Below are 27,619 nucleotides of genomic sequence, written 5' to 3' on the forward strand. Positions count from 1 at the left end.
ATTGGTGTGAATGAATGAATGTAAATGTAAAGAGAGAACATGATATTTATAGTAGGAGAAGTAATGATGCTACCTACTAATTATAGTAGGACGGCTGAGCACACCCTATATTCTGACATGTTAAATCATATACTAGTCACATCCTGCATGTCTGATTCCGTCAACCACTTGGATCGATGTCAGAGATGAGACAGCCGCCCACATCCTCTTCTGCTAGTATACTCGAGTGCGGTGATCATATCGAGGTGGCCCAGATAGAAAGTTTCCGGGAGCTTGAACGAGAACCCGGGCGTCCGGTGGTCCGGGGAGGAGACATCCCGGGCATTCACCCGCCCGGCTTCTGATGAACCCTTCCTGCCGACTTGTCTTAATTCTGGCGATCCATCCAGTATCTTGGGTTGTCTATGCCCCGAGCACAACCCGGGCTATCCCTAGGGTATCATGAATATCTGCCCAGTTCCATCGTTTCTTGAAAAACAGAAGCAATCTTCTTGCAACAAAGGAACAGAGAAAGACGAGGAAGAGAAGAGGAGGGAGACAGAGTACCGGAAGATTAACGAACGCTACGAGATTTGGAAGAAAGCTTCTCGACGATATCGTTATCTCACGCGAGCTCGAATGGCGTCTCTTACCGTAGAGTGGCTGCCCGACAGGAAAGAGCAACCGGGAAATGATTGTTTGGTTAGGACTCTGATTCTTGGGACCTATGCAACGGAGAACGGACCCAATTATATCATGCGTGCCGAGGTACAGCTTCCCCTCGAGAATTCCGGGATTGATGGCCTGTATAATTACGATGTAGGCATAGAGTTTTGGAGATCTGGACGTGCTAATAGGAAGGTACGTAGTGTTCTGTGCGTATCCATCTGAATGTTACTATTATATTGTTGGTTCTTGATACGTACAATTCAAGTGGATTTATCTTAGTTTTGTTTTTCTGGGCTTGGCCAATTGAAATTTTTATAAGCAGCTTTGAATAAATTCTATGTTGTTTAGTTAATCTCTTGACATTCAATGTGCTCCGAATGAATCTTTTTGGGCTAATATTTTCATTTTTCAGGTTCCGGAGGCATAGAAAATTGTGCATATAATAATGCCATATCTGTCTTTCTCGCAGTTGAATATTGTTCAGAAATAAAACATGAAAGGCAGGTCAACAGAGCTCGATATATTCCTCAGAAGCCTTTCATTATCGCCACCGAGACTGTTAGACCAGAAGTTTATGTATACGACTATAGGAAACATTCAGTTAAGCCTACATCAGATGGTGGTTCATTTAACCGCCATCTGCGGCTCCGGGATCACCGGGGCCTTTTGGTTTATCTTGGAGCCAATTCAAGGAGGGTCATTTATTGAGTAGTTCTAATCAAATATGCTTGTGGGATATAAATGCAACTCCAAATAACAAGTCCATGGATGCAATATTCATGTTATATATCAATTGTATCACATTATAAAAACTGAATAATTTTTTCCCCATAACCTCTGTTATGTTAATTATATATGATCTTTTACTCTGGTATGTTCGGTATTTTTACCTGAAATGCATAATTGCCGCAGGTTCGGGGACATTATGTTAGAGATGTAGCTTGGCACCCAAAGCATCAATACTTGTGTGGTTCTGTTGGGAATGATAAGTGTCTTCATGTATGGGATCTCCGTGCACCGTCAATCAGACAGCCTTTGCGTCTGTGGTCTCTCATCAAAGCAAGGTTAAATCTCGTGATTTCGATGCTCTTATGTGGAGAAGTAAATGATATGTTCTATTCTTTTAAGGTCACTCTTTCAGAATAAAGCATACTTGTCCCACTTCTAGTTGAACCCATTTGAACTTCTAGTAGAGACTAAGAATAAACTGTCTTTAGTTTCATACAAATGTTTAGATTTTATGGTTATTTGTCTTACACGCTTGTTTCTCTCTGTGTATAAATTTGTAGGTAAATTGTTTAAACTTTAACCCTTTCAATGAGTGGATCGAACTGCCCTTCATACCTTTGATTGCCACGAGTAATATGTTGGGGAAAACCCATAAACCGCAGAATCCATCATGATAAATCATCAAGAATTTGACTGAAAACTTAAGCGGAAGCGTACCTGAAGCCATAATCCTGAATTCTTTAGAACGTGTCTTGATCTTCCAGATCTACGCGCTCTTTTCTTGAGAGAATCCTTTAGTTTCTCTTCAGAACTATTTTCTTAATGGGGGAGAGAATAGTGAAAGTGATAACGCGAGATCTGGGGACCATGACCCATATTTATAGATAATGTTTATCAATATCTTCTGATATTTCTGTTTTAGCCCATCATAAAAACAGAAATTACACTTATGTCTCTACACATTAAAGGCCCACAACCCATTAGATACATTAAAGCCCAATAACCCGAAACATTAATTGATCACTTTATTTTGGGCTTAACTTAATAGACAACCCACAATATATAATTATTCACATATAAGCCCATATAAATAAATTGATCCAACAATCTCCCACTTGGGCTATATGTGCAACTTTATAATTATGTTTGTGAAAATAACCTTATGAGCTCAAAATTGTTGTCATTCCGAAATGTATCTATAACCAATCCGGTCCATCAATCACATCAACATAGGATCAAAGCAGTCTTCGCTACACTCAAGGTAACTAGACCCATCAATGGTCATATATGCCAACACAACCGAATGACATGGATCATGAAGTGGATGTATAGCATGGAAATTTCATGCAATGTGACCGTAACATGCCTATTTTCAACTGGTCCTCCCTTTAACCTTATTGAGATCAAACTTTAAATCATAATCAGAGTGTGACTTAACTTGAAATTTATTTCTGCAGAAAATAAATTTACATAAATGTAACTGCAATGTCTACAACTGAAAAGCATTTAAAATAACAAACTCCCACTAAAACTGAATTTCCTCAATTGACATAACACCCATACTAGCAGTGTGCTCATGAAACTGTTTGGGTGGTAGTCCCTTAGTAAGCGGATCCGCAACCATGGAGTTTGTACCGATATGCTCAATAGACAACTTTCCACTCTGAATTCTTTCTTTAACAACCAGAAACTTGATGTCAATGTGTTTTGACTTCGTCGAGCTCCTGTTGTTATTGGAATACATAACTGCTGATTTATTGTCACAATGTAATCTTAGTAGCCTTTCAATGCCATCAACAATACGCAGTCCTGTGACAAAATTTTGCAGCCATATTCCATTATTGGATGTCTCATAACACGCTACAAATTCAGCTGCCATGGTGGAAGAAGCTATAAGAGACTGTTTAGCACTCTTCCAGGAAATGGCACCTCCAGCAAGGAGATAGATGTAGCCCGACGTAGATTTCATACTATCTTGGCATCCAGCAAAATCGGAGTCAGTATACCCAATGATCTCTAGCTGATCCATCCTCCGATATATGAGCATGTAATCTTTTGTTCTCTGTAGGTACCGTAAAACCCTTTTGACTGCTTTCCAATGTTCCACTCCTGGATTACTTAAATATTGTCCCAACATTCCTGTCACGTACGCAATATCTGGACGTGTACAAACCTGAGCATACATCAGACTCCCCACTGCAGATGCATAGTTTGAACCTTCTGCTTTTCTTTTTCCTCAAAATCATTCTTTGGGCATTGTTTGAGACTAAATTTGTCTCCCTTAGCCACAGGGGTATCTGTTGGTTTACAATCTTGCATCCCGTATCGCTTGAGAACTTTCTCGATATAGCCTTTCTGAGATAATCCAAGAATACCCCGAGAACGATCCCGATGTATCTGAATACCCAGTACAAAAGATGCATCACCAAGATCCTTCATCTCAAAATTCTTAGCTAAAAATCTCTTGGTTTCATGCAACAACTCTATATCGTTGCTAGCGAGCAGAATGTCATCAACATATACAACCAGAAAAATATGCTTACTCCCACTGAACTTATGGTACACACAATCATCGACCAAATTCATCTCAAAACCAAACGAGATGATCACTTGATGAAATTTGAAATACCATTGTCGAGATGCTTGCTTGAGCCCATAGATGGATTTCTTTAATTTGCAAACCATATTATTTGTGTCTTTGGACACAAAATTTTCTGGCTGCACCATATAAATCGTTTCATCAATGTCACCATTTAGAAACGCAGTCTTTACATCCATCTGATGAAGCTTAAGATCGAAATGCGCCACCAAAGCCATTATAATCCTTAAAGACTCTTTCGAAGAAACCGGAGAGAAAGTCTCTTTATAATCAATGCTTTCTTTCTGTGTAAAGCCTTTAACGACAAGACGAGCCTTATATCTTTCCACATTGCCTTTCGAATCCCTCTTGGTTTTAAATATCCATTTGCAACCAATGGGCTTCGTACGTTTAGGCAATGGGACAAGATCTCATACGTCAGTGTCCTTCATGGACTTTATCTCCTCATTCATGGCATCATTCCACTTTTGAGAGTTAGAACTTTCCATGGCTTGGCGGAAGTTAATAGGATCATCCTCCATCAATCCAATGTCTGCCTCATGTTCTTGAAGAAATACAATGTAATCATCTGGTACTGCATTTCTCCGCTCTCTAGTGGATTTTCTTAATGGCATAGGTTCTGGAGGTGCTTGAGTTTGTTCATCTGGAATGAGATGATCTCTAATATTGTCTTCCTATATTGTGTCTTGGTCAAAGTGAGGAATATGATCCTGACCAATGTCCAAGACACCTGTGGGAATATTTACATATTCCTCTTCAAAGACAATATACCTTACTTTATCTCCCCCCGCAAACTCAACATCCTCAAAGAACCTGGCATTTCCTGACTCAAAAATCGACTTACTCGTGGGATCATAAAACTTGTACCCCTGGATCTTTCAGAGTATCCAATAAAATAACAACTAACCGTCCTTGAGTCCAGTTTCTTTTCATTAGGCTTGTAAGGCCTTGCCTCAGCTGGACATCCCCAAACGTGCAGATGCTTAAGACTGAGCTATTTACCCGTCCAAAGTTCATAAGGGGTTTTGGTCGCTTCCTTAGTTGGAACCCTGTTAAGGATATATGCTGCGGTCTTTAGTGCTTCTCCCCAGAGTGATTCTGGTAAGGTAGAATGACTGATCATACTCCTCACCATGTCTTTAAGCGTTCTGTTTCGTCTTTCAGCAACACCATTCATAGTGGGCGAACCCGGCATAGTGTACTGTGGGACGATACCGCATTCCTCCAGGAATCTAGTAAAAGGTCCTGGATGTTGTTCACCTGAACCGTCATATCTACCATAGTATTCACCACCACGGTCAGATCTAACGCTTTTAATCTTTAAGCCAAGTTGATTTTCAACTTCAGCTTTATAGTTTTTGAACACATCCAATGACTGTGCCTTTTCATTAATGAGATAAATGAAGTCATATCTTAAAAAATCGTCTGTAAACGTTATAAAATGCTGTTGACCATTCCAAGAAGCCGAAGGGAATGGTCCACAAATATCAGTATGTATAAGTTCTAAGACGCCTGAACACCTGTTGGCTTCAAATCTCCTTTTGTTGATTTGTTTTCCCTTTATACAATTAACACAATTATTAAAATCTGTGTAATCTAAAGGTTCGAGAATTTCGTCTGACACGAGTCTCCTTATTCTCTTTTCAGAGATATGACCCAATCTTTTGTGCCATAACGCAGCTGAATTCTCACTGGTTAATTTTCTTTTAGTGCCTCTACTTGTTTGCAGGGATTCATTAAATGAAGCAATAACATCCAAAGAATAGAGATTATCGTATCCTGATAAAGAACCAGAACCAACCAATTTTGAATCGAGAAACAAACTGAATATTCCATTTCCAAAAGAACAAGAATAACCAAATTTGTCCAATGCAGAAATGGAAATCAAATTCCGTCTAAAAGACGGCACAACAAATGTTTCATAAAGATCCAAATATATTCCAGTCTTTAACAATAATCTAAATTTTCCTATTGCCTCAACTTCAACTTTGTTGCCGTCACCAACATAGATGAATCTTTCAGCATCACTTGGTTTTCGGCAATCCAGGCAACCCTAGCATAGACACACTGATGTGAGTTGTTGCACCAGAATCTATCCACCACGTGTGTCTAGGCACTGAAGTTAAATTAACCTCAGAACAAACCATATTCAGAAGCATACCTTTCTTAGCACGCCAAGCGTGATAATTACTGCACTGCTTCTTCATATGCCCATCACTGCCACAGAAAAAACAACCAGAACTTTGAGAATCACTAGGATTCTTCTGTTGTTTCTTCGGAAGCTGTGTATCCGCAGCTTCCTTATACTTTTGTTTCTTTCCTTTATCCTTCGAGGTAGAGGCATAATGAGCACTTTCTGTCTTTGTCTTGCTTCAACCTTTCCTCTTCCTGGACACAGTGCGAGATGAGCTCATTCAGAGACCAAGTCTATTTCTGACAGTTATAGCTCACCTTGAACTGGTTAAACCGAGGAGGAAGAGATATCAAAACCAGATGCACCAGCAAGTCCTCAGAGAGGTCAAGCTTCAGTGCTTTTAACCTTGAAGCAAGATGAGACATTTCCATAATGTACTCCCTGATTTGCCATTACCTCTGTACCTCATTGAAACTAGGCTTGCCAAAAGTGTACCAATTTCAGACTTTTCACTTTTAGCAAACCTCTTTTCGAGGTCTTGAAGGAAAGCCTTAGCCGTAGCAATGTCGTTAGACATTGTGCCCCTGAATGTTTCTGAAATGACCCTCTTCATGATCATCATACACATGCGATTCGATCTCTCCCACCTTTCAAACTCCCTCTTTTCATCAGAGGTACTCTTATCCGTAACGGCAGAAGGAGAGTCAACCCTTATCACAAGGTCCAAATCCATGACTCCGAGAACTATCAATAAATTCTCTTGCCATGATTTAAAATTAGAGTCATTTAACATAGGAATAGAATTTATGTTGGAGTGAATATTTGCAGGAGTCAAATCTGAACAGAGAACAAAAAATCAAATATACATGCTCAACCAAATATCCAAATAAAATAATCAATAAACTCAAATAATGTAAACCCCATAAACAGAATATGGAGCACTCCATTAATGTTTCATCTTTGGACAAAAGATTAACTTGTAAGCGATATCCTGGCGCAGCAGTCAAACACTGATAGTAACTATCATGTCAAATAACAACCTTCCTTTGGGCCGATTTATTATTCACATGAAACCGAACAACTATCACATGTTTACCACCACAAGTGCATATGTAATTATATTAAATATTAATCTTCCTTTGGGCTGATCAGTATTCATATAAATCACATATACCCAAAATCCTTTTGTATTTCAAAATAAAATTATTTTCAATAAAAGATGTCACTTTGGCGACATTTTATTTCAATTAATCAATTTTTAAAATATATATAACCTTATCATTATTTGAATTAATGAAAATTTAACCTTAACCGAATGAATTTGAACTGAAAAAAAAAATCGGAAATTCCGTACGGGTCGGGTCGGCCCGGATCCGTACGACTCGACCCGGATCCGTACGGTTCGGGTCGACCCGGGCCCGTACGACCCGACCCGAATCCGTACTTTTTTTTTAAAAAAAAAATTTAATCCGAATTTTTCGATTTTCCTCTAAAATATTTTGTTGAACAAAAACCGGAAGGAAAATCGAAATCTTATACCAAATCTTTAAAATTTTTACAACTAAATCTTTTTTACCAAAACTGAAACTTTAAAAGATTTGGTTTTCAACCAAAATATTTTCCAGATCTGAAACCATATCAAAAATTTTCATATCTAAACCAAAATAATTTTCAGATCTGAAACCGTATCAAAATATTTTCAGATCTGAAAACATATCAATATATTTTCCAGATCTGAAGCCATATCAAAAAAAAATTTAAACAAAATTTTATTTTTCAGATCATGGATCCAAATAGTATCCAAAAACTTTAAACAAATCTCAATGATTCAAACATGAATGGCTCTGATACCACTTGTTGGGAAAAACCCATAAACCGCAGAATCCATCATGATAAATCATCAAGAATTTGACTGAAAACTTAAGCGGAAGCGTACCTGAAGCCATAATCCTGAATTCTTTAGAACGTGTCTTGATCTTCCAGATCTACGCGCTCTTTTCTTGAGAGAATCCTTTAGTTTCTCTTCAGAACTATTTTCTTAATGAGGGAGAGAATAGTGAAAGTGATAACGCGAGATCTGGGGACCATGACTCATATTTATAGATAATGTTTATCAATATCTTCTGATATTTTTGTCTTAGCCCATCATAAAAACAGAAATTACACTTATGTCTCTACACATTAAATGCCTACAACCCATTAGATACATTAAAGCCCAATAACCCGAAACATTAATTGATCACTTTATTGTGGGCTTAACTTAATTGACAACCCACAATACATAATTATTCACATATAAGCCCATATAAATAAATTGATCCAACATAATATAGATCTTGCTCTTTTTACTGAAGGATAATGTTGCTCCAAAAGGTGAAATCGCTCACCTTAGGCGCCCCTCACCCCCGGCCCGACATGATTGTGAGAGGAGGTAAATCATGGTGACTCAGCCAACCAGCTGCAGCTAGACCTTATGCTACGCCGCGCACAAGGAGCTCCCCCTCGTTGGAGGGAATTTAACTCCCACACTGCCGCTTGCGAGACTCGATCCCTGGTCATTGCTTCAAATTCACTACTGCTAACCAACTGAGCTAAGCCCACGCGGGCTACTGAAGGATAATGTTGCTGCATATAGAATTTGTGAAAATTTGATATTTTCAACAGGGATGGGGTTTCTCAGGTGGGATGGAATCCTAAGAGTGAGAGAGTGTTGGCTTCTTCTGGTTTTGATAGGAGATTGATGATCTGGGACCTGGGCAGGTAATTATTTCTTGAACATTAACTCACCAGTTGGTTAAACTGCTCTCTCTTCCTAGCCTTTTGTATTGTATTTAGGACAAATTACGTTTTTGGTCCTGTAATTTGCACTTTTTCTAATTTTAGTCCTGTTATGAGACAATTTACGTTCTTAGTCCAGTAATTTATAATATTTTCCAATTTCAGTCCTTTTCCCCCAAAATTGAAATATTCCTCCGGAAAATGGGACAAATTACATTTTTGGTCCTGTAATTTGCGCTTTTTCTAATTTTAGTCCTGTTATGAGACAATTTACGTTCTTAGTCCAGTAATTTATAATATTTTCCAATTTCAGTCCTTTTCCTCCAAAATTGAAATATTCCTCCGGAAAATGTATGTATCAGTGCAAACATTTTCCTCAGTGCAAACATTTTCCTCATTGACAACCATTCAAAACCATGGTTCGATAATGTATCAACAATGGAATGGCTTTCTTTAAGATTGAGCCACTTTCAGAGATTATGTTTAAATAATTGTTGTACTCTTTTTCTAAAAAAAAATTTGGAATATGTTTGTGGATTTATTTTTCAAAGTGATGTGGATTTAGTTTTATTTTTTCTATTATATTATTTACTTACGTGGACTTTGAAAAGGCCACCAAAAATCAAAAACCCCAATTCAAATTACAGCTCAGCATTCCGGCCGCCAGCTATGCATTTTCCGGGGACAAATTACGTTTTTGGTCCTGTAATTTGCACTTTTTCTAATTTTAGTCCTGTTATGAGACAATTTACGTTCTTAGTCCAGTAATTTATAATATTTTCCAATTTCAGTCCTTTTCCCCCAAAATTGAAATATTCCTCCGGAAAAGGACTGAAATTGGAAAATATTATAAATTACTGGACTAAGAACGTAAATTGTCTCATAACAGGACTAAAACTAGAAAAAGTGCAAATTACAGGACCAAAAACGTAATTTGTCCTAGTATTTAACTTGTAACGAGACTCTGTCATGATATTAGAAGCAGAAAATTAGTGCCCTCCTAGGCTGATCAAGTCGTCTAGCAAGGCCAAAGGCATACTTTTAAGTGGTCTAGCAGACATTAGTTTTTTCGTCTACTGTAAAGAATATTTATTTATCATATATCAGTGTTACAAAAGTTTTCTCAAAAACAATGTTTTTATAATATGATAAACAAATATGTGGAAGAGATCGATCATTAATTCGAGTTATTAAATGATTTGTAATTATTATGTTTTCCGGTTGGTTTAAAACCTGTTAAGCACTCAAATCCAGGAGATTGATGATCAAATCTCTTGAAATAATCGTCAAAGAGGGAAGAGATTTAACAAAAAATTATAGAATTTGATGATTGATGGATATTGAATTGTAATGATCATAGATCCGTTTATTTCAGTCCGCCTAACCCGTGGCCCAAGACGGATTGGGCTAGTAAATTTTTTTTATGTTTGTGTACTTAGAGACCTTAAATGTTGGTATTTATAGCCGTTCTCATATCATCAATGAATAAATGCGAGAGTCTGAATGTCGAAAAAGAAATGTTCATATGTGTCTCAAAAATCTAAAGTTGAGACAATGTACACATCTTTCGTCCAAAACTGAGATTATTGTCGGCTGATCAATTTTGCCTTCTCCTCTTAATAATTTTATATTAGTCGTTATATGATTTGATTTACCAAATTCAAATATTACAAAAGCCTTAGGGTGTTTTGCGGCTTGAATAACTATGATCTCTATTATTTGAGGTGTGGTTTGTTAATCAACCGATGCAAATGTTGCATCGTCTTACGATGACTACATTGTTGCTTCTATTCTCTATAGGATTGATGTAAAACTTTGGGTAGATCATCATAGCTGTTTAATCATTCTAAGGGTGTCAATTCGGGTAAAATTACCGATTTCTCATGTATTTTTCGAACGCTTAATAGTATAAATTGGGTCTGAAATTTAAAATCCAAAATATTTTCTCGAATTAAAGTTTAGACAACTGAACTAATTTCAATACCTTGTAATTTTAGGAGTGTGTTTTACTCAATCAACAACCTATGACAACTTTCTCTATTGAATGAATCAATAGTTAACTATATGCATAAATAATTTAGAGCAACTATCACGGTTATTTTAATGGACGGACGAAACTACCTCTTTTTTATCCAATAAAATTTGTTATAATAAAGTAAATTCTAAAAAATTAAATGATTTGTTAATACTAATCTATAATGGTTAGTGAATATTAAAACGAGGTTAATTAAATTAGGACAACACCCTTCACGCATACGCACGATGGAATCCCACTTGCTGAATTCCCGCGTAACTCCCACGATCTAGAGGTATCAAAACACGTGGCGCGTGATGTATTCTCTCTCCCACGGTGCGTAAAAGCTATCCAATTAAAGAAGTAGCGTAGAAACAAATGATGGTTTTTCTCTCTCTTCAAACAAATTCTAATTAGACTCATAATTCATAAATAAAATGTATATTTATTTTTTATTTTAAGAGAACTATTATTCTAAATATAAAAAATCATATAATAAATTATTTTAGTAAATTTAAAATATTAAAATTTTGGGTTAAAATATTTATAGAATAATTTTGAAGAATGAGAAAAGACATGAACTAAAAGTAATTATCTTGTTGAAAATGTGAAAAAGTATATATAATATACATGTATATAATAAGAAGTAAGTCCTTATAGAAAAATATTTTCTAAATACAAAATAAAATAAAATGAACTCCACTTTATTCAAATAAAAAAATTGTAATTTTAACGATTTATATTTACGTCTATGATTTTAAAAATTTATATTGTCAAATTTTATATTATCTTCTGATTTTCGAAATTTTAATCCTTGTTTTATGTGACTGATAATTCAAAGAAATATATGTTAATGTTATGTTGACATATCATTAAAATTGAAATTTGACGACATAAAAGATTTAAAACATAAAGATTTAAATAAATAAATAAATAATATATATATATATATATAAAAGAGTAAGTTTTCAATTTTGGATTAAAATAAGATGTCGAGTATCCCCTAGATCCAGTGTAGCTTCCAAACAGAGCCTTATGTGGCACGCTTTCAATATTGTTCTCTGATCCTTTAGCTGTCCTCTGTTTCTCAATAAAATTCTTCTCTCTTTTCGATTTCTTTGAATTTTACAGGAAATTTTGGGAAATGGCAGCGCTATAATTTCCTTCGATCTCTCCGCTATAATTTTCCATTCAAGGCTCAATTTTTCCCGATCTAAAATTTCTCATCCACCGATTCTCCATATCCAAGCTAACCCTTTGGTAAGATGTTCTCATTTTTGGATAATATATTTGATTTTTATTGAGGAGCTTGGATGTAATGTATGATTGAAGTTGTTCGGAGGCACGTGGTTAGGTGCCCTTACCATTATTGATTTCATCCAGCTTTACAATTTTGCCCATATTTAATTGAAAAGATGGTTTATTTTGGTCATGGGGTTGAGATTTTTGTATCATTGATATCTAATTTATCAAATTTTCTTATCTGCTGCCTTGCGTGATTCTTTGCTTGTAGCACGTTGTTTCGTGTTCTGGATGGCTTCTTAACATGCTATCCCAATCTTCAAGTGTTAAGTATACGACTGTGTAGCGCACTTATCTGTGTATTTGGGAGCATTTTTTGTTCTCTGTCAATAATCCGGATTGGGTTTCATTATAACTGCAAAGTGGGTGTTTGTCTTCTTTGCTTTTGATCAACTTTGAATAATTATTATCTGGTTATCAGTTGAGTAATATTTGCGTAATGATTTTAGGTAAAATTTTGATGCCTATACTAAATATTACTGTTCTGTATTTTTATAGCTTATGCTATATTAACCGTTGGCTCCAGTTTGGTTAGCTTGATTGATGTGCCTGATGTTGGCACTATGCCTACTTTGATCTTCTGGTTTGAATGAGTTTGTGTATATGGTGATCGATTTTTTATATTTTTCAACATCCACATCCTTTTCGATTGGAACTACAGCTTCAAGATTTGCCGCGTGGTTCTGTAGTCATATCTCATCTTTGACATATGAAACTCGACTTATATTTTGACTTTTTCTATTTCTCTCTCTTTAGCATACCATTACATTTCTCCTAGCCTTCTTTTGTTCTTTTCTCTAATTTTTTTTCTGAGATAGCTATTTGTTGACTAGGTTAGTCCTAATGGTTTGATGATGTACTAGAAGATGCATAAAAGAAAACACGACTCTGATTCTTTGTGCTGGTGCATATTTTTCTTGAAAACCTCAGCTAGACTAAATACTTGTCCAATCTTGGACAATATAAGGTTTGCATACTGCCTTATTAATAATTGGAAGGCAAACTGAATCAAAATTAGATTATCAAAGAGAATTACAAATCATTTCCTCTTTGTTGTATTTAGTGTTGAGTTACTTAACTAGTATCTTACGTCCATAAAACTATTCTGAAAAACACAACGATTCTTTTCAACGCTGTTGTGCAGATTAATTTAGAAAATGGCAAAAGGCACCAGGGGAAGACGGGGAATCACCTCAAGACAGTGCAGACCAAATCCATACCCCATGCCAAATTATGATCAAACTGAGGGAATTCATCAGAAGAATTGCTCCAAAAGCATTGCAAAGAACTGGAAAGGGGCTAGGTGTTCCGTGTGCATGGAGTGTCCTCACAATGCTGTTCTTCTCTTGTGTTCCTCCCACGACAAAGGTTGCCATCCCTACATGTGTGGGACAAGCTTCCGCTATTCCAACTGCCTCGACCAGTACAAGAATGCATACTCGAAAGTAGCTTCTACTGACAATTATCCTCTTCAAGATTCTTTTGATGATCCAGATTTGGCTCCTCTATCTGGCAGGTCTATCAAGAATTGTGATGCCATGGAGCTTGCATGCCCACTGTGTAGGGGTCAAGTGAAGGGCTGGACTGTCGTGGAGCCTGCACGAGAATATTTCAACTCCAAGAAACGAAATTGCATGCAGGATAACTGCTCGTTTATTGGAACATACAAAGAGCTGAGGAAACATATGAGGGCGGATCACCCTTCTGCGAAGCCCCGTGAAGTCGATCCAGCTCTGGAAAAGAAGTGGAGTAGGCTGGAGCGTGAGCGAGAAAGGGATGATGTGATTAGCACCATAAGGTCATCTATGCCAGGGGCAGTGTTTTTTGGTGATTATGTGATTGAGGGAAACCACTATGGTTCCGATTCAGATGATGAGGGTTTTGATGCAGATGCCACGGATCAGAACGGGGGTTTTGAAGTGGGAGTTGATCGGGATTTTATGTCTCTGTTTCTTCTCTTGCAAGGCGTTTGGTTATCCAGATAATGGTGGGCCTTATAGGGGTGTGAGGCGAGATGAAAGAGACTCTAACCACACACTAGGTAGACGCCCTGGAGGCAGTTTTGATTCCTCTGATCCAGATGGTGATAACAATGATGGCAATGAAGGTGATGGAAACAATGATACACCACTGGCTGGTCATCTGCGTCATCAAAGTGGCTTCATCGTGAGGCGTACAGAGAGGAGGAGAAGCCGTAGAGAGCCAAATGAAGACCGTAGATAGGTAGTGATGCTGTTGCATAGAGTTTGGATTGCAAAATTAAAATATTATATGGCCTTGGTACAAGAGTAAAAGGCCTTGACTGTACTTTTAACATTCCCTGCACACTTCTCATTGACATCCATACTTTTGGGGGTTGTATGATAGGATAGCTCAGGAATGTGGGGGGGTAAATAATTACTTGTTTGATTTCATTTTTTATTGTACTATCCGCATTTATTGCGTTGTATTTCTTACTATTGACATTTTTATGTGAATTCACCAATGGAAGATGTCATTTTACCGGTCCATATCTTATTTTATGTATCTTTAAACTCTGTTATGAGAGACAGCAATCTCAATGAATGCAAGAATTCTTTCCCTCAGGCTTGTGATGATGCTTACAGATTTTTTGTTGGTGTCTCGTAGTATTGAGAACCTCTGAATAGTTTTATTTTTTTGTTCAAGTCCGTACTTTTTTTTAAGCAATGTCTTTCTTATTTCTACTATTTACCCCATGGGTCTGTTTTAGGATCTCTGGAAATATTTTTTCTTTTAATTGTGTCTGAGAATAATAAATAGGTATATAATTTTATTATTTTTCATTCTAAGAGTATTATTTTTTACTGTGAATATCGGTAGGATTGGTGTCTCACAAATAAAGATTCTTGAGACCGTATTAATCTAGTTTGACCAAGGGAGCATCTGTTCGTGGAGGAACAATACCCAGACTAGAAACCGACACAATGGTCAATGTTTGTATTTGTCTTATTTCCTCAATCTCTAAAATATTATCACTTCATTTTCAATTCTTTTCCCAAAAAGTACAGATGTACTGATTTCTGCACTCCCCGTTGTAAAAAGCTTTATGTTCGATTCAACTTTTCACCAATTCCAGAAAAAAACTTCATTAAATCAAACATTCTAGGTTTCAGATATTCAATATAATGATCATTTACACAAACGTTTCAAACGTAATTTAATATTATTTGCTAAATATCAATCGCAAATCTATTTTACAAATTTATTTGACATTCCAATTCCCGACAAATCTAATCAATTTTGAGTTTAATCACACCTTTTGTCAAACCCTTTGGAAAAATATTATTGTTCTAAAAATGCAATATTATTAAATAATAAATTTAATTAGAATGATGATTGCAATTCCATATCCACTCAAATTCTGAGGTACCAAATAGAGAATTGATTTGTTATTACTTTTTAATGAGATGATCCTTCTCTTTCCTTTTTTTCGGCAAAATTCTAGGCGTGGGTGTTGGTGCCTTTAGTTTTTGCAGGACGACATTCGGTATCAAAAGGTGAAGGTGGCGGCATACATGAGAAAATCATGATTTTGCAATGAATTAATATAATTGATACACTCATGTTTAATATATAATATATTTTAAAATTTTCTTTACAGTTCCGAAAAAATTTGTATGAATGGTGCCTTTCCGAAGTCCTAAAAAACATGCACATATGTTTTGAAATGCTCTTGCTTTGTTGCTGTCATTCCCTCTTACCCTCTTGTTCTTCTTCTGCATCAGAAGAATCCCCATCTTTTCTGTCTAGGTTGACTAAACCTATACTGCCTTGAGGAGTTTCTTTGACAAGGGATTCAGTTTCTTCTTCGTCATTCCCTTCTTCCTTATTGCCCGAGTACGCGTAACTGGTAGAAGTCATGTGTGTATATGAGTAATGAATCACATTGTTTACCAGATATAACAAGTAGAAAGGGACGCAGAGAAAGTCCAATAACTGTAGGAACCTGAAATTAAATAACTTATTATTTTCTCCACTAAATGAAATATGAAATAGCCCAAGTGCCTAACCTCATCAACTGTGTAACTTAGAATTCAAAAGGAATGTTGCATGTACGTAGAGTGAAAAACTCCAAGAACTCCGATGTAAAAGATAAATTTGCAATGCGAGTCATACTCTTTCTCTAGTTATATATTTCCATCTAAAAGGAAAAGGCTGCATTAATAAAATATTTAAAAATTACCGCTGAGAGCTTTGTGATGGAGCCCAGAGGAAACAAATAACACAAAGCAAGGCAAATGCAAGAATGTCCCAGAAAGCAGTGATAATCCAGGCACTAGCCCACTTCTCATTGAAGGGGTCTGTTGCCTTGAAGTAAACCTGCAGGAAGTAGAGTCATAGGTTAAGGAGCTGGTCAATACTAGGTGTCAATGCATACACATTGCGTGAGAATAATATTTATGTATATAAAATAATATTTTTATATCATAATTTTAAATTATATAGAATTAATTTAATTTAAATGAAAGGAAAATAACATAAATATAGAAATGTATGTAACGTTAAGTATTAAATAATTTGTATCAATTGGTTGGTTGATTGAAAATTAGAGAGAAAAAGGGTTGCGGAGAGAATTAGAAAAAGTGAAACGGCAAAGTTATCAGAGTATTAATGGAATTCTGAAAAAACTCCACCATCCACATCAAATGCTAAGGGTCTCTCACTTAATCGATAGTAATATATATGTAATCGCTCCAAAACAAAGTGGTGAAAAAGTCGAAAATAATAAAATGTGGACAGTTTTTTTCGGAGATAATATTGGATGTTTCTAAGAAAGTGATTGTAGCAAACGAAATACAACCTAATGTTCGATTTAAGTTGGAGATAAAATATTTTTTTTCTTACATCCTACTCCAATTTTCCTTAATTATATTCTCCACATCCAGGACAGCAGGTCTGGAGGGAGGATAACCCTTGCTAGAGATTGCAAGAACATTTTTTGTTCGATCTTCTTATTCAATATCCAGGTTTCTGAAAATACGAATGAAAATTGTTCTTCTACAAGTACATAGATTTGAAACTTAGTTATGAGTGGATTGGAAAAGAATAGGTTGAAATAAGAACATACCTCATATCCGATCCACACAACGGATAAAACAATTGCAACTGCTAAAGCATTTGAAAATTTCCTGTATATCTCCAATTTAATTGAACTTCTTTTAGCCTGAAAACATGGAAGTGTGGTAAGAACATGGTACATGCAGCATAGTAGGGAAGATGGCAAAGAACAAAGATCCGGGTTGTGGATACACAACTCGATCATAAAATGAAGGTGTTAAATGTAATGATACCTGCAGTTCATCTAGTGTTTTGGAAAGAGAAGTGAATATCCACAAAATTAAGAAAGCATCCAGTAAAGCAACAGGAAGGACAAGAAAGACTCTGGCTCGTCCTGCTATGTCATTTATTGTACCCACATACTCAGCAATATTAAGCATTTCCGATGCCAAGAAATAAGTTATACCAAGGAGAAGCACCTTTGGTGTAAGACCACCAAGCGTGGGCCGGACAACACCATAGCCCATTGCACCAGAAAGGATAAGAAGGCGGGAAATAGTTCTTCTAATGGCTCCAATTGTCACAACCCAAGTTGTGATTCCCACCGGCCTTGTGCCGGTGTTGTTGAAATATGCATAGTCAAGATAGCAAAAAGTCATCTCCAGCAATCCAAGAGCGACGACAGAAGTAATGCAATGTTGCAGCACTAAAACATCTTTCCAGTATTTCACATACTGGAAAAACCAGATGATGCTGAGGATTGTGTATGCAACAGCCAAACATACATAGAAGCTCATTAAGGGGGCCATCCGACCAGGTAAGTAGCCATCAGGGTTTTTCCACACCGTCTTCCCAGTCACCCTCATTCCCTTCAGGTTTGAATCGCATGTAATAAAAAATAGGTTGTACATACCAGTCTTTTTAATGTTAATTTCCTTATTATTTTTCACATGGGCAGATAATGAATTTTCTTTAAAATAAACATTGAAAACAACTGGCCAATTATGGTCAGTTTCTGACAGTGTCCTTATAACTTCTCCTTCTTTGCAATCTTCCAGTTTGGCAAGATCAGGGGTGCAACAAATAGATCTCTGCCCCCTGTAAGCAGATCCACCAATTTTATCACGATCAGCTGCCTCAAAAATTACTATTTGAACCAACTTATTACCATATGCCCTTTTTGTGCCCTTGTCAGCTGTTGTGTCACTCCAAAATGTGATATTCTCAAACCTAAAACGGATTAAAAGTAATGAATGTAATCATACAAATATCAAGACGAAGATTTAGTAAGAAAGTCTGGTTGTGGAACTTTGCTTTTGCTTTGGAAGACCAAAAAAATCAAATTATTTAACTACAGGAACATCCTATAGAGATGGATACACTTTTACAAAGTATATGAACCAAGAAACTGTATTTTGAGGTCGCCGCACAAGCGCAAACACACAGAAAGAAAAAAAAAAGAAAAGAAATATCTGAGCCATGCATTGTGGAATTTTGTAATTTCCTTTCACAATAGGAAATAGGAAACAGAAACTAAGTACTGAAGTTTCAGAATTCTTTGGATGGCCACACATAGATACCTCAACAATTAATAACACATGAACAAAGCAAAAACCAACGGAACAATGCTTGTGGGTCCATAAACAACAATCACGTACAAAAGATGACAAAAAAATTGAATTTTGTTTCGTAACTCTTCAAGGTGAATGTTCTCAAAATATGAATCCATTCATTTCAGACAAAATGGTATGGAGTTCCCATATCCATGACTTTATCCAGTCTAGACAAAGCAATCCAATCTTTAAACTTTTAGTTCCATTGGAAAAAGGATATCTATTTCTGAATGCAAAATCGAGACATCATAAAAGAACAGCATGATACTGAACTGTCATTCACAACTCTGGAATCCATTACCAGCAGGTAGCACTCAAAATCAATTGAGAGCACGCAAGGTATATCACATTAAGAAAAAGTCGGGTATTAAGTAAGCGAGAGTCATGAGGTTGAAGAAATGTCATTTAGCAAAACGGTACTTTCAGATTCCACCATCTCTGGGAAGCATGTGACCTTTTTTCAATCACAATGAAATTCAAACACTAAAAAGAATTTCCCTCTGCAAAAGTTTGAACACAAAGAACTTTTCCAAAAGTTCCCAATTTTAGGCCTCGACCAGCAAGAACCAGACTTAAACTCATCTTAATGACAGTAAGCATTCTGTTTCCATTGACTCCGTGCGTTTAGAGAACGTACGAACAATTTACGGGTATGCATCAAGTAGTGGCTGATTAGAAAGTAATGGGAAAATCCATGAGCTTCCTTTCTTCAATGACAGAAAAAACCCACTAAAACTAACGCATCTCAACAATGCAAACAATTTTCAAATGGATCTAAGCAACCACAATCAGTCTCGTGGATTACACGCATGCACACACATATGGGATAGGAAACATTTACCTGATGTAAGAGCGACCCCGCTGGCCAGTTGAAACGCGAGACGCAGTGATTCCTTCGCTTCCGCCGGAGAGCAGGTAGGCATTACCGACTTCTCGGAATGGATCTCGATCATAGACATGAAGTGATGCTTCAGCTGATCCAGCGGCTAATACCAGTACCAGAACTATTACAGGGAGCAGAGAATTGAGAATGACGCATTGATTTGAAAAGCTGCTGGCGGCAGCCATGCGGCCTGATCGGAGAATTTGGCGGCGAGGGGTAGACTGAGGAAAGACTGGTATCAACCAGACGCGCTTCCGCGATTTCTGGTGAGACTTCCTAAAGTGTTTTGAGTATTTTTTTAAGAAACAATTTTTCTTTTTTTATTTGTGATTTGTGTTTAGTATTTATTATAAATGTAAATTTTTTTAAAAACAAATCATAAATATATTGGCTTATTTAATTTTTATTATAATTATTAGATAGAGATTTTAAAATATAGTAATAATTGTATCTTGTGGTTTGGAAGTTAGATGAATATGAATTTTTAAGAAATATTTATGAATTATATAATTTTCATTCATGTTTCGAGGAAAGTAAAGAAACGTTGGTTTTATTATTGGCATCTTGTTTCAAAAATTTTATGAAATTTTTTAGAAATATTATTTAGAAGTAGATTTCGAATAACAAAATGGGATGACACAAATATGAAATAATCTTTTGAATGTAGCAATTGTTGTGATTATTCTATATTTCGTAGTAACCAAAATATGATAAATCAAACTATTATATTATACAATATAAAATATTTGTGTTACATCTTTATTATAATTTATACAATGGTATCTATGGATTCAGTGATGAGCACAAATAATAATAAAGTGGTATTATTCATTAGATAAGTCACACAAAGAACAATCTACGAAATAAAAATAGTAGTAGGATCATTGATCTGCCAAAACATAGTTTTATATTCTTAGTTATGTATCGTGCATAGAAAACTACTTCACAAGTGCAGCAACATTTGCACAAGAGTTGCACGGTGCGCACAATCCATTTCTTGCCTTCAAATTCAGTAAAATAAAGAGGTTCAAGCACATACAAATAAAAACGCGTCCATTAGCCGGTTTATTCTACGCCATACCATGAAGCTTCACACATCAACACAATCCACTGCATGAGAATGACTCGACCAAACATCGAGTTCATAGAAACTGAAATGGAAAATAAGTCACACCAGAACCCAGATCATGAAAACAAAGAAAGCAGATGCAATAACTTCAATTATTAATTCCATAGTTTTACAAAAGTTTGGCAGCGAGACCAGGATAAATATTTTACAATGGAGATTAATGATGCTGAGTAAAGCCTCATTCGACCATGATCACAGGCTCCACAGAGTTTTTTCAGACTCATCCCCACTGTCAAGCAGAAACAGCACAGAACCTTGCAAAAATAAATAAATAAATTCAAGACAGGTTAGAATTGAGAAGATGTACGACAGAACAAAATGATGAGAGAACTGGTGCCTAGTCCTTCAATATTTATACTCACATTCACTCTCTTCCTCCGGAATTGACACGCTCGTCATTGTCTCCCCATCTGCAGCAAGGATTTCTACTCCGCACGCCTCAGTGCTACGAAAATCTGTCGTGTTTTCATCAAATGAGTAAGTAGAAGGGACATCCACCAAGGAGGAGCTATCAAGTTGCAGTATTTTGTCAAATTTTCTCTGGCCTCCAGAATTTTCTGGGCCAGTTCCCGTACAGTTTTTTTTTTATGCACCACACATTCAATCAAAGTGCATGGAAGCATTAGCACATCTTTCAATAATGACAGATACATGAATTCATGAATCTAACAACGTCACAAAAAAGGAACATTAGCTATGATGTCAACTTGTAAAAACCACGACTAAAGCATTTTCTTCTAATGTTCCTTCTAAGATAATGTGGGTGATAAATCATTTTCAATTCCATTCTCTGGTATAAAATAGATTATGAAATCTTGTTGAATTCAACTGCGTCTTCCACACCATAATTTCCTTAAATTAAATGACTCATTGGTACAATCAAATTTAATATTAACACCGACTACACACAATTCTCACCCACTTCCTTTCCATCTTATGATGATGCAATTTTTGCTTGTGTAAGCATGTAAATGAATAAAATATTCACATCATTTTATATATTAGAACAGCTTAGAGAACTAATACGTGCACATTTTAAAATATGATCTATAATGTAAAAGAACTTCTTAATGGCATAGATAAACAAATTATCGCAATTCTCTTACTATATAACACTTCGTAGTAGGGAAATGTACCTCTTGGTGGCCTTCCTCGGGGTCTTCCACCGATGCTAGTAGAATTTTCTCCCCCAGTATGAGCATACATCTCATTGAGGGACTTGTATACCTATAAGAAGAGGGAAAAGGTGAAAATGATAAGAACTGATAATATCAAACATGGATACAAATTTTAATCAAGTAATGCACAATAAAAGCACAAGTAATGCACGATTAAAGCACAAGTAATGCACACAATTATGCTATTTTAAGAAGTACCTAACATGCATTGACGAGTTCATGCTTTCTGTAGTTTATATATTTGATACTAAACAAAAGAAGAACCAGTGTCTTTGTATGTAATATGTACAGGAAGTTTATTCTACTAACTTGATTATTCTAGAAATGCATTCTCAGTGACTCCATATAAAAAATGATATTTAGTGCTGAAAAATTCGGAGTCGTGATCAAAATAAAAAAAACGTAAGAAAAAAGAGAGGGGAAACGATAAATGTTGCACCTTCTTTTATGCCATAAAAATAATTTTCGTGAAAGAGAAAATAAATTCAACCTCAAATAGGTTGTCAAGTTGCTCGCATTATTAAATGTGTACATTTGCAATGTGGAGATGCAGGAAATTTTAATCTTATTCGGGCATAATAAAAGATGACGTCAATAGCCCTGACTTCGCGTTGAGCAAGTAGGTGATTTGAGTCATTTAACAAACGATATTTGACAAACGATATGGTGTGTAAGATTTACAATATGAAAAACCAATTCGAAACTCCAAAAAATGCTGCCCGAGCATGTTCTTCCTCTTCTACTTTATTTCTTTGTTAAATAAATGTGCCGCCACCTTTCAAACCCAATATGGCATATAAAATGCCATTCACAACGAAACTTCCTAATTTGATTATTAGCCTATCTCTAGATCATAATAATTTTGTTTTTTATTGAATAACATTCCATATTTCTATAAAGATTTGATTGAACTAAAATACTAAAACGACATTTTCAGTTAAACCTAAAGTAGCACAAAAGAAATTAATTTATACTTCTAGTCAGCTTTACTTTATGTTACTTCATCTCGCTTAAAGCAAATCTTGTTCTCTTTCCCAGCATCCGGATCAAACCATTAATTAATGCTATTAATTGACAAAATTAAGTATAAATGATATTAAACAAATACAAAATTGATATATTAAACAAACTTGCTAGAATATTCACAAGGAATTAAAGTGTATATAGATTTCCACATAGTTTTGCCTCACACTTCTCTAGTCTATACGCAATTAATTCATACTTACGAAAATAGATTAATTATTCAAAATGGAAACACGACTCCAAAATATAAGAGATGTTCTCTACAATGACTGTTGTACTTTGTACTTAGAAAACCGTCTTCTTGTTCTCGCCAAATTCACGACCAAAAATGCTGAGTTCTTTTCATTTTATTCTATTTAAAACTCAAGAAGAATACCCCTAACCTTTTCCTATTAATTGATATTTATGTGTTTGGGAGCTTTCCTTGAATAGGCCTACTTTCCATAGTTGATTTCATGCGCTATCATGTGCAGAATTCTTCCTTGTATGGCCTCCTTCCCTTCGATTTATTTTCATCTTTGCCACATGATACATGGAGCCATTGCGCATGCCATTATTCTTTGATTTCGCAAGTTTATTAACATCAAATGATATGAGGTGAAAGCTCCTTTACACCCACCCGACGCGGGGCTTCTCATTGACCACATGGGTCACACCGTGTTCTTGTGCTTAAATCTTCCTCGCATAGACAATAGTCACAATACACCTAAGACTCCACATGATCCGCGAGCCATGGTAATGGAACTTTCCTTGCTTGTTACTTGATTGACAGTCGACCCACAGAGCAAAAACCACCGCCTCGTGAATACTTTAATTTCTTATAGAGTAGGCGATTATCATAATAGTTACATTCTAGTAACTGAATGCTTAAACATGTTTCAAGTTAAGCACGACTTTTACTTATTACAAAGTTTAAATATGAATAATGCTTTATCACCCATCAACTGTATATGCTTGAAGAGGCCAGAGCTTGTGCGGTCGAATATCAATTACAAGATGATTTTTCTCTGTTACATCCATATTCTGGAATTGGGATTGTTCTTGTTCATGGTCATAACCGAGTTAGCTCCCGCCATCACCAACGGAAAGCTAAAACATTTTGGGCATGCTCAACACATAAGTTCCATTGTTTGCTTTCAAAACGGGTGTGTACCTTGGAAGAATTTTAAATGATTCGGGAAGAAGTTTTGATTAATCGAAAAGAGGAATTAGATTCAACGAAATCTCCCTTATCTCATCCATACATGCGTAAAATTACACTTGAAATATGGGAACTTAATTAGAGGAATTGATTTTTGAGGCCAATTGAACTCATAACAATCTTAAATCAAAGAAAGAAGAAGACCATTGTGCTATAACGTTAAGAATAATAACGTTACTATCCAAGGCTCGCATAACTTTTGACAAACATTATAGCATAAAGTCTTATTCGTTTTAAAAGTAATATTCTAACGCACAAAAAAATATGACGCTGCAATAAGAATGAGTGTTGTTTTCTTATATTCGAGGATAGGTAAGAGGTTAAAAATAGAATTGATTTGCAAACATTATGGTGGAATATAAGGCAAGTGCAAAGATCAAATTAACATTACTATTGTCTTTTGGCAACAACTAACATAAATTAAACCTCTAGTAAGTTTTCAAAACTACTATTTATAAAAGGAATATCGAGAAGCAAACATTGTGGTTGATGATATAGGGGGATACTTGGGCGATACTAGAGAATACATATCAATACTATTTATAAAAGTACACATCCATACTCTGGAATTGGGATTGTGCTTGTTCAAGGTCATAACCGAGTTAGCTCCCGCCATCACCAACGGAAAGCTAAAACATTTTGGGCATGCTCAACACATAAGTTCCATTGTTTGCTTTCAAAACGGGTGTGTACCTTGGAAGAAGTTTAAATGATTCAGGAAGAAATTTTGATTAATCGAAAAGAGGAATTAGAATCAACGAAATCTCCCTTAGCTCATCCATACATGCGTAAAATTACACTTGAAATATGGGAACTTAATTAGAGGAATTGATTTCTGAGGCCAATTTGAACTCATAACAATCTTAGATCAAAGAAAGAAGAAGACCATTGTGCATAACGTTAAGAATAATAACGTTACTATCCAAGGCTCGCATAACTTTTGACAAACATTATAGCATAAAGTCTTATTCGTTTTAAAAGTAATATTCTAACGCACAAAAAAATATGACGCTGGAATAAGAACTAGTGTTGTTTTCTTATATTCGAGGATAGGTAAGAGGTTAAAAATAGAATTGATTTGCAAACATTATGGTGGAATATAAGGCAAGTGCAAAGATCAAATTAACATCACTATTGTCTTTTGGCAACAACTAACATAAATTAAACCTCTAGTAAATTTTCAAAACTACTATTTATAAAAAGAATATCGAGAAGTAAACATTGTGGTTGATGATATAGGGAGATACTTGGGCGATACTAGAGTATACATATCAGTACGGTGAGACAAGATAGGAGCTAAAAATAGACACGATGCATGTGTTCCCTTACGAAATTAGCAAGAACTTCTATGATTTGACATTATTCTCAAAAGATATTGTGATGATATTTTATACCATTGCAAAGCTTGAATCGTACCTATAAAGTAAGAACTTGGAAAAATTTGGCATCAAGCACGTATGAGTGCCTGTGAAGGCGCTCTAGGAATCATTCTTGTTAAGTCTATGAACCTTTGAAGCGATATGATAGGATTTTTACACGACCATAATTTCACTTCAATATGGAGTAACTGATATGCGAAGTAACTATATTTTCATTCTTCAATTGTTCTTCAGTATGACAACTAATACAACTTCGTTTGCACTTTGGTGAATCCTCACAAGTGTCGTAACACCATAGTTATAAACATATTTTCTAACACGAAATTTACACGTGTTATTCACCTAAATTTTTTAAGAACACTTTTTTTGGTTGGAAGATGAAGAGATCCTATTCTCTTGCATATTTATTGCAATGATGGACAATCAACTTATCTCTCGTTCCCTTCATTTCCACTCTTAATGCCAAGTGGCCCAGGCTATTGTTGAAACTTTATGTTGTCATTTAAGCAGATTCGAAAACCATAATCCTAACATTTTTAGGCAAAGTGTGCAAGGACGAGACATAATATCACTGAGATCGGCTGATGTATTTTGCCAGTGAAAACCAATATTATCAAGAATCCTACCTAACTCAATGAATCATGCCACTACTCCTTTAGCCTCCAAAATACAGACTTAAGTACCTCAAGTTTCCTAAGCTCATCCAATGATTGAAAGGAGACATGTGGCTAATGAAAAACTTGTTGCTCTATATCAATAAGCCTTAAAATAAAGAGTGGTCAAAAATCAAATAATTAGAAAGAAAAATAAATGTTAACATAAAGTGAGATGCTTTGCTTTAGCTAATCTGAAGCTTGCCAAGTAAATGTCAATTACTTAATCTCCCTTTTAGTCCTTGATTTAACTTGTCCAATTATCATAGCTTTTATTAAAGCGACACCAAGTTAATTCCTAAAAAATGCACTCTCTATACCCCTTAAGCATATATAAGTTTTCCTAAGAATTCTTCATGGCCGTAAATTATAATGACAACTTAGAAGCTAATTCTTGACCTGCTCACAATATAAATATGTAACAGAGTTTATTGAGACCTATAAAATTTTAAATCTAGAAAGTGGAGGAGCAAAGGCCCGGTCAATACTGAAAATTGCTTATCCAGGACCTCAACCATAATTGTAGTTGATGCTGTGTTTCACATCAGCTTAGCCTTGATTCACAATGACCAAGGTAAGGGGTTCCAAAACCACATAACTTCATCCATCTCTAGATCCCACCAGCTCATGTTTCACATAGAATCAAATCATCAATATTTAGGCTTAACCAGGAACAACGAAGGGCGGGGTAATCAACACCATCACCAATGACAACAAATATTTACAGCAGCCACTGAACAGTATCCAATGGGTTTCGGACGACTAACAACCACCAGTTCACCCATAAAGCAGGCACACTTAAGGACATAAAACGAGTAGAACATCTAGGAGATGGAGTCAAAACTGAAAAACTTGATCAATATAGCTGATGAAAACAAGGAAATTGAATTCCCTAGTTCATTCAGGCAGGCACAACTAGAACGAAACCAAATTTGGACTACGATTTTCTAGACTAAAAGATTGAAAACCGTGGTTATCACACTCAGCCAGGCTGGGTAACCGCTATATTAGCTGATCATAAACCCAATATCTAGAACTTTCCCCAAAATTCATTTCAGCCTGCTTTCAAAACCCTACAACAAGCCCAAAACTGAATCTTTCTAGCTACACCACAATTCAGAATAAAAAGCATACAAATGATAACAAATACCTGTTGAACTATTTTAGACGAACAACAGAGAAGTCGAGAGCATCTCGCCGGCGGTGGTTCCGGCTCCTAGGAAGGAGAAGACAGTCGTTCGGAAATTGGGAGCAAATGAGAAAGTTGACAAAAGAAAACCTAGACATCGTAATTTTGTTGCAGGGCCCTGTTTTAAGTCATTTTCACCATACCCAGA

The 27,619-nt window shown here is 35.9% G+C and overlaps 3 protein-coding genes and 1 long non-coding RNA gene across 9 annotated transcripts; 2 read left to right on the top strand and 2 right to left on the bottom strand.

The window, feature by feature from the left end:
- Positions 1–441: 441 nt before the first annotated feature.
- On the top strand, positions 442–3,193 carry LOC142544174 (histone-binding protein MSI1-like). The gene is made up of 2 exons (XM_075651238.1): positions 442–840; positions 1,561–3,193. Exons 1-2 carry the CDS (start codon positions 442–444, stop codon positions 1,792–1,794), a joined length of 633 nt encoding a protein of 210 aa, XP_075507353.1. The 3' UTR covers positions 1,795–3,193.
- Positions 3,194–11,905: 8,712 nt separating this feature from the next.
- Positions 11,906–14,714, top strand: LOC142547004 (uncharacterized). Of its 6 annotated transcripts, none has more exons than XM_075655033.1 (2): positions 11,906–12,162; positions 13,038–14,714. In XM_075655033.1, the coding sequence occupies exon 2, from the start codon at positions 13,362–13,364 to the stop codon at positions 14,187–14,189; it is 828 nt and encodes a 275-aa protein (XP_075511148.1). In that variant the 5' UTR covers positions 11,906–12,162; positions 13,038–13,361; the 3' UTR covers positions 14,190–14,714. The 6 variants fall into 6 exon arrangements, with proteins under 6 accessions (XP_075511148.1, XP_075511147.1, XP_075511146.1 ...); XM_075655032.1 differs by having other exon boundaries at positions 13,043–14,714; XM_075655031.1 differs by having other exon boundaries at positions 13,349–14,714.
- A 1,023-nt stretch (positions 14,715–15,737) lies between these two features.
- On the bottom strand, positions 15,738–20,010 carry LOC142547006 (uncharacterized). The gene is made up of 5 exons (XM_075655038.1): positions 19,678–20,010; positions 17,517–18,453; positions 17,294–17,389; positions 16,409–16,545; positions 15,738–16,072 (listed from the first exon to the last, which is right to left on the bottom strand). The coding sequence occupies exons 1-5, from the start codon at positions 19,902–19,904 to the stop codon at positions 15,913–15,915; spliced, it is 1,557 nt and encodes a 518-aa protein (XP_075511153.1). The 5' UTR covers positions 19,905–20,010; the 3' UTR covers positions 15,738–15,912.
- Positions 20,011–20,907: 897 nt separating this feature from the next.
- LOC142547007 (uncharacterized) lies at positions 20,908–27,618 on the bottom strand. Its single transcript, XR_012820563.1, has 4 exons — positions 27,433–27,618; positions 21,985–22,075; positions 21,211–21,303; positions 20,908–21,102 (listed from the first exon to the last, which is right to left on the bottom strand). It is a non-coding gene; the product is annotated as an uncharacterized LOC142547007 (long non-coding RNA).
- Between the last annotated feature and the right edge of the window lies 1 nt (position 27,619).

The sequence above is a fragment of the Primulina tabacum genome, chromosome 5 (assembly GCF_025594145.1).
Source record: "Primulina tabacum isolate GXHZ01 chromosome 5, ASM2559414v2, whole genome shotgun sequence".
NCBI lineage: Eukaryota > Viridiplantae > Streptophyta > Magnoliopsida > Lamiales > Gesneriaceae > Primulina > Primulina tabacum.